The 15,159-nt window shown below is 42.1% G+C and overlaps 1 protein-coding gene across 1 annotated transcript in view; it reads right to left on the bottom strand.

Moving 5' to 3' along the window:
* Positions 1 to 14,218: 14,218 nt before the first annotated feature.
* Positions 14,219 to 15,159, bottom strand: part of AOX1 (aldehyde oxidase 1) — a 70,993-nt gene continuing 70,052 nt past the window's right edge. Inside the window, exon 34 of the mRNA XM_008069802.1 lies at positions 14,219 to 15,009. Within this exon, the coding sequence (XP_008067993.1) occupies positions 14,959 to 15,009 (51 nt within the window). The 3' untranslated portion in view covers positions 14,219 to 14,958. The remainder of the gene's footprint in view (positions 15,010 to 15,159) is intronic.

The raw sequence follows: 15,159 nt of genomic DNA, 5'->3' as shown, positions 1-15,159 counted from the left end.
GACTCACACCACATAAAAGATTATAATGGTGTCTTCTCTCTTCCTCACCTACCATCAGTACTAATCCAAGGTGCAGTCACATTCAGAGTAGGCACTTATTTCACACAAATTTTTAACTCTGGCTATGACTCGATAAAGAGTGCTGCTGAAATGGCAGGATGAGAAATAGGCTCTTCCCTTTTTTCCCTATCATGAAGCAAGACATTAGGAGGATAGCCTCATTTGTTTTCACCTAAAATATGTTATTTTATAAGCTTCAGCTGCAAAAAAGCCATTAAGGTGCTACCTGACTGTATATCTGAGAAAAATACCTAGTTACCCTCACTGAGATGTGCAAAACAGCAGACTATTTCCTCCAATACACAATATCGTGCTTTCCTTGAAAACCGATCCCACATAAGGGGCATGATGCTTTGCTATTTAATCCAGAACTGCTGGCTCGCATCGATCAGTTATTTCATACTCACAGGACTAAAGATTTTCCCACTCTCCGCAATGGGTCTATATCCAGTACAGTGGCAGAGATTACCTGGGTGGGAGGAAAGACACAATGTTTCAACCCAAAGGCCACTTTTCTGCCCTTGCTATATTTCCCTCATGCACATCTAGGTCTCTGTTCACCCCTTCCCCAAAATTATATTTTAAAAATCCTGGTAGTTTTTTGAGATTGAACTAGTGTTATCAGGAGATATTTAGGATACATTTCTGGGGTGTACTCCTGGGAAGGGCACAGAACAGGAAATCAGTGAAGAGAAAAGAGAAGGGACAGAGGAAATGCCTACATGGGGTGCAAGTCACATGCTGAAGATGTACACATCTTGTGATCAGAGGTCCTGACTATCTTTTCAAGTGAACAGCCTTGGAAGATGAAGATAATGTCTCCCTGCAGAGAAAGAAGTGAGAATGATTATTGTTCATCCAGTGTAATAAAGATAAGGTCACTTTCTGGGAGACTTATCACCCATTATAAAAGATTTGTGCTATGTTCAATGTTCCCGTCCTGTAAAGCACCCTATTGTACCTGCAGGTATCAGTTGGCCCTTTCAAATTGCCTTGTGGGAACTGGGGCTCAGGAAACAGATACAAATTCTACTACTCAAGCTACGCAGTTGCTGCGAGTAATGTTCTTTTTCTCTGATCCAGGAGTCTCGTGTCTTCTGTCAGCATCCATCAAATGGTGGCAGGGTAAAATCTCAGACCTTTTGTGGTTCTTGAAAGCACTAGGTAGTATTAAAATATCTTATAATATTGGAAAGACTGACCCTGCCACAGAGTTAGTATCTCTTACAAAGACAGAAAAAGAGTGTTTGGGAGCATGGCTCCTGAATCTAATCAGGATGTCACTGTATTAGCATTATTTCTGTGTATTTTTAGACAAGTGGTTCTCACACATACCCTCAAAATCATATGTGAATATACACACAGCATTTGTTACAAAATTGTTTGGGTTCATGGACTTCTTAAATACATTAACGAACCCTGAATCAAAATCCCTGCTTAGAACCGATTCTCCTTAAAGTTAAAGACCACAGGCATACTGCTTGTAACATACAGTAGGCACTCAATTAATGATTACAGAAGCATGCATGAGTAAATTAAAAGAAGAAAGAAGGATGTGGCATTGCACTCCAGCCTGGGTGACAGAGTAAGACTCCAACTCAGAAAAAAGAAAGGAAGGAAGAAAAAAAAAAAGAAGACTAAAAACATAAAGAAATAATACTCCAAAATATAAAACCAAAGAGGACACTAGTTATATTGGAGAAATAATAATAATAAATGGAGGTCCCAGTAAATTTTCAGAGAAAATGACAGGAAGAATGCTCTTGGGTAAATAAATTTATTCTATGAAGTAGCTAAGAACGTGGATTCTACAACCAGGGTTCAACTCCTGACTCTTCCACTTGCTAGTTATATAGTCTTGGGTAGTAAGTTTACCACCTTGTACTTCTGTTTCTTCATCTGTACAATTGGCATCTAGTACTCACCATAGAATAGTGTCGGACACATAGAAAATGTTCAGTAAAAGTTAGCTGTCATGGTGTTGTCTAGATGACAAAGCACAGACAATACATGATAAAGTAGGAGGACTTGCACTTCTAGTGCAATGAAGCTGGTAACATCTAATAGGCACCATCAAAACCTACAGAGGTAAGTTCTAGTAACAGAATCTGGCAATGTTAAAGAAGGAAAAAGAAAACTAACAAAGGAGGCTGGGACCATGTGATCATAAAATATACACTGGAGTGGAAATCATGGAACCTCTCAAGAAAGAAGATAGAGAACTTGGATGAGAGCTTAAAGAGAAACAAACAATGTGCCCAGGAAGCTCTTGAGCACATACCAAGGGCTATGCTTGCTGATGATAACTGTCTAGATTCACTACTCCTTTCCTAACTTACTATTTTTAAAAACCTGACTTTCTGATTCTTAGCCTAACTTGGCTTTTGAAATCTACCCCCACTCCTTCAGTTTTTGGCAAAATGCTGAGACTTTACTTGTTGGTGATTGGACCCCACTTCCTCTTTGACTCCTGACTCTGTCTGAACACCTAGTTTCAGCATCTCCTGCAGTGCTTATGTGGGATCCCTTCGTTTCTTCAACCTCATCCTACCAATTGAATCAACATCTGATTCCCAGTGGAGTTTGGAGAACACAGATCGCTGGGTCCAACAAAAGGTATGGATGGGGCTTCTCTGAAGCAAATTATAAAACTAGAACAGAGGAAGATACAGCTGTGAAAGCATTCTTCAATGACCCAGGTTTGAGAAGTTCTACCTCTTCTGAAAGAAGAGTGACCAAAAAATTATTGCATATCTCAAAAGTAAGAGGAATCAAAGTCTGTGATATGAAAGTGACAGAATGTTGAGGGGCGGTGTCCTGGGTGTTGTTCGCTGGGGCTGTGGACTGTGAAAAACCAATTTCAGAATGTGGGGAGTGGGGCTGAACCCTCTCTCACTGGCCAGAAACTATAGCAATGGAATATAGCACAAAAGGCATAGGAAGCTCACAGAAAAGAAATTTAGAGGATATAATTACAAATGAGGACAAGGCATGGTGGTTCACGTCTGTAATCCCAGCAATTTGTGAAACCAAGGTAGAAGGATCATTTGAGTCCAGGAATTTGAGACCAGCCTGGGCAACATAGCAAGATCTATCTCTACAAGGAATCAAAAAATTAGCTGGGTATGGTGGCACATGCCTGTAGTCCTCGCTACTGGGGAGGCTGAGGCTGGAGGATCACCTGAGTCCAGGAGCTCAAGGCTGCAGTAAGCTGTGATCGTGCCACTGCACTCCAGTCTGGGTGACAGAGTGAGACCCTGGCTCAAAAAGAAAAAAATTGTAAATGAAGAAGAAATAAGGAATGGGCCATAATTAGATTGCTCTCTGATTAGCTAACACAAAGAAAGAAGATGAACAAATGGCAGTGATGGGACAAAACTGAAGATGAAAGAACGCGTGTGACACAGAGTAGGACACAAGACAAAAACAGATGCTGTGGAAAATACTATCAGCAGCAAATATGCCAAACAGAACAATACACTGTCCAGTGGAGATGGAATGCAATTAGCAGATGCCAGAAGGAAGGCAGAATAACCTTATCCCTTCCATATTTCTCTCAGATGAATGTTTGGTGAAGTAAAAGTATCAGACAAGCACAGTTTTAAAAAAAAAAAGAGGACTTGAAGCCCAAGATATGTGGAGTTCTTAAGAGAACACTTAGCCACTTTAAATTTGTTTAAAGGGTTCAGATTGATCAAGGTGAATTACGTCCCATGACTTTGAAATAACTTGTAGATGAGATTGTGAAATCATGGTTAGTAATCTTTGTGAGACATCACGATTAAACAAAGTGGTGCTAGAACCTTGGAGACAGGCCACCATTGATCCTGGTTTTCAAAAAGATGGATATTAGGTGAGGTTGCCTTTGCTCTCAGAAAATTTTCTGAATCTACTCTGGAATAAATTATTGATGACAGGGCACAGGAGCAGTGGTTCCTAAGGGGAGATTGGGTAGTCAAGAAAACTAGCCTCTTTCCCTTTTAGGATAAGAATTCTTGACTGAGGATCTAATCAATGCCATAGACACAGTACACTGGGACGTCACAAGGCATTTGACATTCCTGTTCTCCTCTGTGAGGAGGATGGAGGACTGTAAGTACAGAAAGAGTAGTACTTGATTAAATAACAGTTTAATGTCAAGAGTGTTAATTCATTTTCCCATAGTCCTCTGCCTGGCTTATTCTGTTCAATGTTTTAGTAAATGACTTACAGAAAGACAAAAGGCAGTGTTTATCCGATTGATTTGAAAATAACAGAATAAGCATTTTTTTAAAAATTGTCTTTTTTTGGTTTTTTAATTGAAGGTCCCTTATTGGTCCTGCTTCCATGAATGGCCATGACCAAGGGAAAAGGGAGAGGAACCAGCTGGCATGGGGAGGGGTCATCTCCACAACATTCCATTTGTATCCACAGAGCTAAACAGACAAGCACAGAATAAGCATTTAAAGTACCTTGACAGGATAGAATGCATATATGGAATTTGATAAGAATGAAAAAGTTTCTGAAATAACAAAAAAGGGTAAGTACAGTAAGTCCTCCTACATACAAACCTTCAAGTTGTGAACTTTAAAAGATGCAAGCATGAATTTGAATATCCGGTTATGCAAGTCAGTTCATGTGTCTGGTGCACATTGTCACAGGCATGCATCCTCTAAAAGTGGTTGTGCTTTTGTGTACTGTACTTACTTTATAGTACTTTTCTGTCCTCTTCTCCAGTCAGTAACTCTTCTTGCCTGTTCACTCAATGCTGACCCCTGTATGCAGCTGTTGTATAGTACTGTACTGCTGTACTTTTCAAGGTGCTGTAAGATTAAAAAATGTTTTCTTTATTTTTTGTGTTTGTTTATTTTTTATGTATTACCTGTGTGAAAAGTATTATAAACCTATTACAGGACAGTACTACATAGCTGATTGTGTCAGTTGGGTACCTAGGCTAACTTTGTTGGACTTACAAACAAATTGGACTTATGAATACACTCTTGGAATGGAACTTGTTCATATGTAAGGGACTTACTGTATCATTTTAAAAGACTTAGGGCATTTCAACTAAATGCAGGCTTATGAGGTATACTGATTTTTTTCCTAACTCCGAAGAATCTATGATTTTATAAACATTAGTAATAATTCAACAATGAAAGCAATAACAGCCACAACAACAAATGAAAATCCAAGAGGTCACTGCTTCTTTGGCTAAGTACATAATTAGAAATACATAATCAGAAGATTTTAAAGTCCTAATACTTCCAAATGCCATTCCAATAACATTGCAATTGCATCAGACACCCACACCAAGACTGTTTCAATAAGCATATGCTACCCAAATATTTATTACATGAAAATTACCAGAAAACAACTGAGAGGGTGCCAAGAATGTAATAGTCATATGGCAAATGTACTTTACTTTCTGGCTAGCTGCCTCAGTTTCCCTTCCTGTTAAATAGGAATGGGTAATGTCTTGCCAACACTATTCAAGAGGTATGAATCACAAAGCTCAATCAATAGGTGTTTGCCAAACCCTTTGATCCAAGTCCTTGGATGAAAATGCTCTAGCATCTGCTCCTCTTGTTGAGAACAATGCTCTTCCAGAGTTGAAGGGTCTGGTAACTCACCACTCAAGGCTTCCATTACCTGCTTTGTGGAGGCTCTGGGTGGTTCCTTGGAAGAGTGTAGGTGGTCATCACCACCCACACTGGATGCCATGGCCATTAGCAATCCTCTCCTAAAAGCAAGGAACACAGGGTCCAGTCTGAAAGTTTAGGGGTAGGAGGCGCTCTGGAATGAAACGTAAGTGTCTGATGGGCACAGGTGCAGCAGGGGACAGGCCTGATAGGCAGCATCTGGAAGTGCACAATTGCTCACATGTTAGATACCCAAGGAGGTCTTCCAGAAAAGATTCTTGGAGGTCATTGGAAAGGAGTTCCTTAGTGTCAACCCAGTGCATCAATTCAAGGGCTCAGCTTGGATTCAACCAAGTCCACAGATGGAGAAATACATTACTTTAGGGTCTGAATTCCTCTCAAAGTCCTGCATGGGAGAAATCATTACACACATTGAAGCAGTGTTCTTGCCACCCGTCATTTTTAAGTAGTAAGAATCATTTAGAATATGTTTGTTGATATTGTTTGCCTGGCTTCATTAAACATCACTCTTTGCAGTTATAAAATTACATAATGCTGTATTATATTTGGTGAAATTTCTCTTGGCAGGATAAATGCTTGGTTTTGTTTCTGAGGATAATCAACAAGAATTTGCATTGTAACACGATGCTTGTCTGGGAAAAATAAGAAAAAGTTATGAAATATCAAGTAGCTATACTCTTTAAAAATTCTTGCATTCACAGTTCAATAAAAGAAGCAGAGAATTAGGCCCAGTGCGGTGGCTCATGCCTGAAATCCCAGCATTTTGGGACGTTGAGGTGGGAGGACTGCTTGAGTCCAGGAGTTTGAGACCAGCCTGGGCAACATAGTGAGACTTCATCTCTACCAAAAAAATATTAGCCAGTCATGTGTCTGCAGTCCCGGGAAGCTGAGGCAAAAGGATCACCTGAACCCAGGAGGTTGAGGCTGCGGTGAGCCAAGATCGCGCCAATCTGGGCAACAGAGTGAAACTTGATTAAAAAAAAAAAGATGTGGAGACTTGAACAAGGGTATTGATTTCAGTCACCACCTGCAAAACATACTCTTTGTTCTTCACTCAAATTTGAAAAATAAACAAGACCTTGGCAGCAGTAGACAGATCACCTTCTTTCAGTACCCAAAGGAAAACATTTGCACAACCCCCTAGTACTTCCTTCTAGTAAAGGGATATTCTAGAATATTCTAGAAGAGTCACCATCTCCTTGGAGGGGGGGAATATGGAGCAGCAGAAAGAACAGAAACTTTGGGAGCAGACAGATGAAAGTCATGGTCCCTCTAGTTATTAGTTAAGGGATCTTGGGTACGTTAACTACTCTGGTTTATTTCTCTTTGTGGCCCTCTGTGGCACACCAACACACAGCACCAGTGTGCTCACTTTCAACCTTGACTACCTCTTCCTCTTTGCCAAGGGTGCCAGAATGAGGATACCAGAATGCATGTCGATCACAGTATCAAGGACAGTGAAAAGCACAGAGCAGGGCACATTTCAGTCATGGATTAAGAACTCAGAACAAAGTGGGATCAGAACATTATTTGGCCTGTTCACTTAGCTGACTTAAGAATCACTGTTTAATGGAGCAAAGTGTCAAGATGTAAACTCACGGTGAAGTGTATTCCTGGCTTTCTGGTATGACCCGCTTCCATGCTTACTGGTCAAAAGTTTTCTAATTAGTTGTAAATGGTCTGAAGATTTTAGACTCTTCATTTGTGTGTACTTGTGCGTGGAGACAGTGGTGGCACCGAAGTTTAGAATCAGAGCTGGCGGAGGAAATGGGGAAGAAAAGAGAGATACAGAGGATTCTAGTAAAGAGAAGTCACTACCCATCGCTTGGTCAGATAAATGCCAATACAAAACATGGTCAAAGACGTCAGTATAATAAATGCTTTCCAGCCAGAAATCTTGATAGACTCCATGCATTGCAGAGATTCTCTGTCTCTGTCTCCTTCCCTCCCATCTTTAGTCCTTCTCTAGAAATGTATTGCAGAGATTCTCTGTCTGTCTCCGTCTCTAGCTCTAGACTTCTCTCCCTCCTTCCCTTCTTCAGTTCTTCCCCCTCTCTCCTGAGAACAACAGGCACAGATTGGCATGGGATTGCCACAGCCCTATAGCAAATCAGCTCACACACCAGCCACCTGAACCTAATACCTTCTGGGCAAACATTAATAAAACATTGCGTCTACCGTGATTTTTTTCTCTCTGTGAATTTAATAATAACAATGTAGAAAACTTACTTTTCTTCCATTCACAAAGAAAATAAATTCATCTGACTCCTTGAAATGAGACATTGTGCCAAAATAATTGGCAGAATCATACGAAGTGTCAAAATCACCCGCTGCCATGTCCACCTGACAGGCTGGCCCAGTGGTTTGCAGAAGGAGAAGCCGGCAGATGGAGCCAGCCCCGGGGTGACATGGATCTGCTTTCTGAGGGTGCCTCCCATTAAATCCTGTCTGTCTGGCTTTGAGCCCTCTTATTTTCCCACCTTCTCTGCTACCTCCACCTCCCTCCTCCCTTAAGCTAACCTGGAACTTCATGCTCAATTTAGCTCTAACAGGCACACCTCTCCCTGCCTGGGAAGTCCATGGAGAAAACCTTCAGCTAGCCAGCAACAAGAGCCTGCTCTGGTCAGTGACATGGAATTAAATCATGCACATGAACAGGGGCATTTCTTGGTGTTCTATGTTTTTGTTTTTGTTTTATTTTGAGTCAGGGTCTCACTTGGTCACCTAGGCTGGAATGCAGTGGCACAATCATGGCTCACAAAAGCCTCAACCTCTTGGGCTCTGGTGATCCTTTCGCCTTAGCATCCTGAGTAGCTGGGCCTACAGGTGCAGGCCACCATACCCAGCTAATTTTTGTTTTTCGGTTTTTTTGTAGGGATGAGGTTTTTCTATGTTGCCCAGGCTGATCTCAAACCCCTGGGCTCAAGTGATCTACCCACCTCAACCTCCCAAAGTGTTGGGATTACAGGTGTGAGCCACTTCTCCCAGGCTAATTTGTTTTCAAATTACAAAAAGAAGGCTTATTTCTTAAAAAAAAAAAAATCAAACAATACTAAAGTGTGTTGAGCAAAACGTGAAACCCCTCTATCTCAATGTTCGTGTTCTGAAATTAACTGTTACTAGATTTCTGTGTAGCTGCACAAAATTTTTCCAGGAATGTATGAATATATACATACACACACCCATTGTTTTTGTTAGCTTTTAAAAAACAAAATAAAACAATGCATCATAATTCAAAAAAAAATTTTTTTTTGAGATACTTAGCCTCTCTGTGCCTCTACTGTTTTACCTGTAAAATGGACAAAATAATAGTATCCCCCCAAGGATGGTTGTGAGGAGTACATCAGCGAATATGTGGCATGACAATTAAGTTCATGAACTTGCCACCATGCTCTTACGTTGCCAGCAATGTACAAACAACTCGGAAAGGTTTCATAACCTGGGTATATCAGTGTCTCACAGCTGTGTTCATGTCTACATGTGGCAGTGTCTTGCTGAGCGACGTTCATTATTGTTGTTGCATGTTTTTGTGTGCTGCCACAAGAATGTCCAAGCTTGAATTAGAGCAATGAGTAAGCATTAAATTTCTTGATAAACTTGGAAAGAGTAGAGATAAAATTAGGGACAAGTTAGTCCAAGTTTATGGGAATAATGTCATGAAGAAAATGGCAGTGTTCAAATGGATTAAACATTTTTTTGAGAGAAGAGAAAGTATCAGTGATGAAGAGAGGTCAGGATGGCCAGCAATGAGCAAAACTAGTGAAAATATTACAAAATTTTGTCACATTGTATGTCAAAATTTTCAGCTGACTGTGAGAAGCATAGTAGACCAAATAAACATTGACAGAGAAACAGACAAACAGGGAAATCTTAACTGAAAATCTTGGCATGAAAAAGCTGTGTGCAAAAATGGTCCTGAAAGAGCTCGTGCAACACGACAACGCACCAGCCCACACAACACTGTTTGTGAGGGAGTTTTTAGCCAGTAAACAAATAACTGTATTGGAACACCCTTCTTACTCACCTGATCTGAGCCCCAATGACTTTTTTCTTTACCCAGAGATTGAGGAAATATTGAAAAGAAGACATTTTGATGACATTCAGGACATCAAGGGTAATACAATGACAGTTCTGATGGCCATTCCAGACAAAGTTCTAAAATTGCTTTAATGGGTGGACTAGGTGCTCACATCTCCTGGATTCCCAAGGGAAGTACTTCAAAGGTGACTGTAGTGATATTTAGCAATGAGGTATGTAGTGCTTTTTCTAGTATGAGTTCGTGAACTTAGCTGTCAGATCTCACATGTGTGAAGTGCTTAGAACAGGACCTGGCACAAGGTAAGCAAGCACTCAGTCAAGGTTAACTATTTGTATTGCTGCTGTAATTTATTAGACGGTCCCCTATGGATTTACATGAAACTGTTTTCAGTTTTTCACCACTAGAGATAATGCTGCAGTGAAAATCCTTGGGTTTTTTTCTCTGCACATTTGAGCGGGTATTTCTGTTGGCCAAGGTCCTAGAGTTGAAATTTCTGGGCTGAAGTATGTGTCCAACTCAGTTGCCTTCTGAAATGTATGGCCTGACACCCAAGTCACATCCGGGAAAGTGTGCCTCCTGCAGCCTTCCCCAACACTGAGTGTTATTGTTCCTACTGTCCAGTTTTCCAGTGTGGGGGGAAATGACAGCTCATGGTTGGCACTTCTCTTCCTTTGTGAGCTTACCCACCACCATACTACATACTTACTGAGTGTTTGTCTTTACTCTTCTGTCCTTTGACTAATTTCTCTTACTAGGTTTTCAGACTTATCTGTCTGAAGAATTGTATGCCATGCAAAGGGCACTAACCATCAACTGCCAGTCTGTGAGTTGTCCACTGGGACACGGCATCATGTGGAGTCCTCAATTTCAAGTGCCCTGCATTCTGAAGGAAGGAGCTCCCAGCTGTGCCTGCATAATGCCGTCCCACTGCTCTGTCAGACCAGCTGCTCTGAGGGGTACCAGCGCAATGTGACCATGGGTTCCAGGTCATGTGCTCATTCCTAGAGTCCCTTTACTTTACTGTAAATTGGTCTAATGTGACATTACATGGGACTTTGCGATGGTGGATTTGATACCGTGTCAGCCCTCAGATCTGTGGTGATGGTTAAGGCCCAGTAGGCAGGAAAGACAAACCTTTACCCAGAAAATGTATCTATGAGGGGGGACTCAAAAAACCCCAATTTATTTATTTTTTAATTGTGTACTTATTCTTACATGCTTCAACTTTAGTTGCCTTCAAAGTACTCTCCGTTTGATGCAACACACCTCTCGAGACGCTTTTTCACTACTCAAAACAGTTTTTGAACTCGTACATTTTGATGCCTTTTAGTGCTTCTGCTGTGTTTTATTTTCTCTTCTTTTACATTAGCAAAGCATTTCTTTGAGGACTTTATTTCATCGGGGGAAACAAACAAACAAAAATGTCACTCCGGGAGACATTGAGTGACTAGGAAGGGTGGGACACAGGAGACATGCCATTTTGGGTCAAAAACTGCTAAAAACTCAGCATAGTGTAGGCAGGTGTGCTCATAAACCACCCATTATGAAATGGACAAACAAATGGAAAGAATCGCCAAAAAAAAATCAACAAAAACCAAAAACTGAAGCAGAATGCAGCCTCTCACAACAATGCTAGCAGCTTCTCACATGGATGCCGACAGGTTCCTAGAACACTTACCTAGCGGGAGAAACTTGTACTACATGGGGTCCACCCCCCAAAAGATGTTTTATTTTTGGGGGAGTCCCCCTGTATTTCTGTTAACATGCATCACTGCTCCTTCCAAGATGGAAAGGGTTCGGTGTCATCCGCTTGACACCAAATGGCCAGTTGGTCTCCTGGAAGGATGGTGCCACGTTGAAGCCTGGCTTTGGTTAGTGTTGAAGACAGACTGGACATTCGCAGCAGCTAATGGTAAGTGGGGACCCACGCTATTGGGCTGTCACATGACCTCCATCCCTGCCACCATTTGTGTTGACACTGGGGTGACTAATGACAGAGACTGGCTAATGTCAAATGACCATGTTTTGCCCACGTGGTTGTCAGCAAATCTTTAGGGGGGAGCTTTCTGCTGGGTGTTATCCTGTGATATAAAAATCTTCACTGACTGGGCAGCAGTGGCTCACACCTGTCATCCTAGCAATTTTGGAGGCTGAGGCAGGTGGATTACTTGAGCCCAGGAGTTCGAGACCAACCTGGACAACATAGTGAGATCTTGTCTCTATAAAAAACTTGTAAAAATTTGCTGGGCCTGATAGTACACCTGTAGTCCCAGCTACTCAGGAGACCGAGGCAGAAGGATTGCCTGAGCCCAGGGGGTTGAGGTTGTGGTGAACCATGATTATGCCACTATATACCAGTCTGGACAACAGAGTGAGACTTTGACAAAAACCAAACAAATAAAAAACACCCTCCATGGTTGTGTCCGCTTCCAAATGTCCATTTGTGCTATATTGTCCCCAGCCTTGCAATCTTCTCCTCCCAGGGTCCTGATCAGCTGGCCTAACCATTTGCGACTCTGTGTGTATTCCAAGCATGGGCCCCTTCTGTCTTCCACCTCAGGTGAGTAACCAGGAGCATGTCCCAAAGCTCTGCCCAATGGGAAAACCCTCCCTCTCCACCTCTTAGAGTGAGGATAGTGTGGACACTGTGCATCTCTGGTGGTACCCACATGGCAGTCAGCCCACCTGTGAACCCAGCTCCGACTTTTCCCTTCTCCATCAGCTTGGGCCCTCCACTCTGTGCGGGAGTTCTCGCTGTGAAGAGGGAGAGGCACTGGGACAACAGGAGTGGGTAACTTGGTCTGGATTACTTGGTCCTACAGCTTGTTGGCTTATGGTTCTGGAAGTTCTGCTTCCATCTTGCCTCATTGCTTCTGGGCTTTCGTGACCTGATGACTTGCATCTTAACACAATCCTCCAGTGACTTTTGCATGTAACTCCAGAGTGACGCTATATGGTAGCAGTCAGATCAAAGAAGGGGTGGAAGTGACTGCACTTTCCAGGCCCAGGATACAGGTAAAGGCCCTAGAGTGAAAGACAGATGGGAAATCCAGATGGCAGAACAGTGGGGACCATGAGACAAAGCTGGAGGGATAGGCAGGGGCTAGATCACACAGGACACACATACTGTCTCAGAGATTTGGGACTTTATCCCGGTGAGATGAACAGGAAGCCATTGAATGACTTTAAGCAAGGGGGTAACATGGTCATGTGGTGTGTGCATGTGTGTGTGCCCATACATTCATATATGTTTTTGGCTTCAACGTGGAGAATGGTCTGGAAAGGAAGCAAAATGAATGTAGGGAAATCAGGAGGGAACTATGCAGTAGTCAGAGGAGAAGCGAAGGTAGCTTGGAATAACGTAGAGGTTATGGAAATAAAGGGGTAGACAGGCAGACTCAGGAACTGTCTCCAAGGGGCACGGGAAGGACTTGGTGTCTGAATTGCTGTGGCACAAGGCGACTGGAGCAGTGGGAATCATTCCTCTGTTTCTGTCTTAGCAACCTGTGCATGGCTGCATGCACAAGATCTGTTTGGGATACATGAAGTCTGAGGTGCTTTTGAGACATCCAAGTGGCAGCAGAAAGCAAGAGTTGAGTCTACAGAATCAGGGCTGGAGCAAGAGAGTTGTCCCCAGCCATGGGAGTAAAGAAGGCCACTGCTAGGGTGAGACAATGAGACCATCCTTTGGGAATTCTGACACTTGTAGAGGTGGGCCAGAGTGGCAGGACTTAGCAAAGGGACAAGAAGGAAGTTCCTGCCAGAGAGAGGAGGAGAGGGTAGAGGGACCTCTCTCTGCCCTTCTGCCCATGCCCTCCTGTGTCAGCACAGCATCCAGGGCGATCCTTCACGCGGAAATCAGTTCACATTACTTCTCTGCTCTGTGTTCACTCAGATGAAAAGCCCATGTCCTTACAATAGCCTCAGGGTTCTCCGTGTTTGTCTCCTCCTGGCTCTGCACCAGGCACTCGGGTCCTACTGCTACTCTGCAAACAGGCCAGGCACATCCTCATCCCTAAGGGATTATGCTACAGTGCTCTGTCTCCCTGGAACCTTTTCCTCTGGATACTGCTGGGGTCATAACCTCACCATCCTCACCTCCTCAGCAGGGCTCTCCCCGACCTCTTCCAACAACTGCCTGCTGCTCCTGGCTCTCCTTCAGCTGGAACGTACTCCAGCCTCCTTTCTCCCTTAGCACTCACCCGCAGCAATCATACCCCTTACTTTACTTGTTTTTGATGGTTTTTATTTGGTCTGTCTCCCCTGACTAGAATAAGGTCTTCCCAAGGACAAAGATCTCTGCCTATTTTGTTTGCCGATATATACCAAGTGCTTAGAACAATGCCTGGCACAGAGTAGATGCTTCACATATATTTGTGGTACAAATGAGAAAATCTGCTCTTAGAGGGAGGAACCCATGTAATCATCACAAAATAACCTACATGAGTCCAAGGCCACTGAAGAACCATTACAGTCAATTACAACCATTACAGTAATTCCTTTGCCTATTTTTAAATTGAGTTATTTGTCTTTTTATTATTGAATTGTAAGAGGTTTTTTTGTTTTGTTTTGTTTTGTTTTACATATTCTGGATACAAGGCATTTATCAGACATGATTTACAAATATTTTCTCCAACTCTGTGGGTTTTTTCTCAATTTCTTGATAGTATCCTTTAAAGCATAATATTTTTTAGTTTTGATGAAAACTTGGAGGAAAGTTTTCTATTTTTTTCATTGGCCCCATGACTCATTAGATACAGTGTCTTATTTATCCTGACAAGAAAAGGCAGGTGATGGCAGAGAGGACAAAAGAAAAAAATGACAATTTATAGCTCATATTAATTATAAAATTATTTAGAGAAATGCCTTTCACTAGACAGTATAATTCCTGTTGGTGGATACAAGCCAAATATGAGTCACATCCAAGTCACCATCTAGTCCATTTAGCTGGGTGGATCTAAGAGACAGTAATAGAGATTATTCTAGAAGACAGCAATTAGTGTTTATGCCACTTAAAATGATTTATAAATTGCTTAAGCATATCTAGCAAAACTAAATGGTGCATTTTAAATCAGCTTCATATAAAAGCAACACTCTGTGGAATGACTTCTGAACTAGAAAAAAATTTGTCCTTCAGAGCTAGTGTCTCAGAGTACACAGGCTAGAGAGATTGCTCTGTGTAAAGAATCATCCTATTTACTCCAGAAGTTTGCATTTGATTCATATGTGCACATTCCAAGGTACATAGGATCCAGGTTCATCTCTCGGAATCTAGAATAAAAACAAATTTGCATGTTTGCAACTTGGAAAACACTTGTGACTTAGGTGAAAACTAGCAGAACATAAAGTAGGTTAAAACCCACTAGAGGGTAACCAGGTCCATGGGAGGCCAGGGAACCACAGAATGTGAAGGGTGGGGGG

This window comes from Carlito syrichta, unplaced genomic scaffold (genome assembly GCF_000164805.1).
Source record: "Carlito syrichta isolate Samal-C Ts95f unplaced genomic scaffold, Tarsius_syrichta-2.0.1 Scaffold312209, whole genome shotgun sequence".
NCBI classification, from domain to species: domain Eukaryota; kingdom Metazoa; phylum Chordata; class Mammalia; order Primates; family Tarsiidae; genus Carlito; species Carlito syrichta.
Note: the sequence above shows the minus strand (reverse complement) of the source record. Positions and strands in the feature narration are given on the sequence as shown.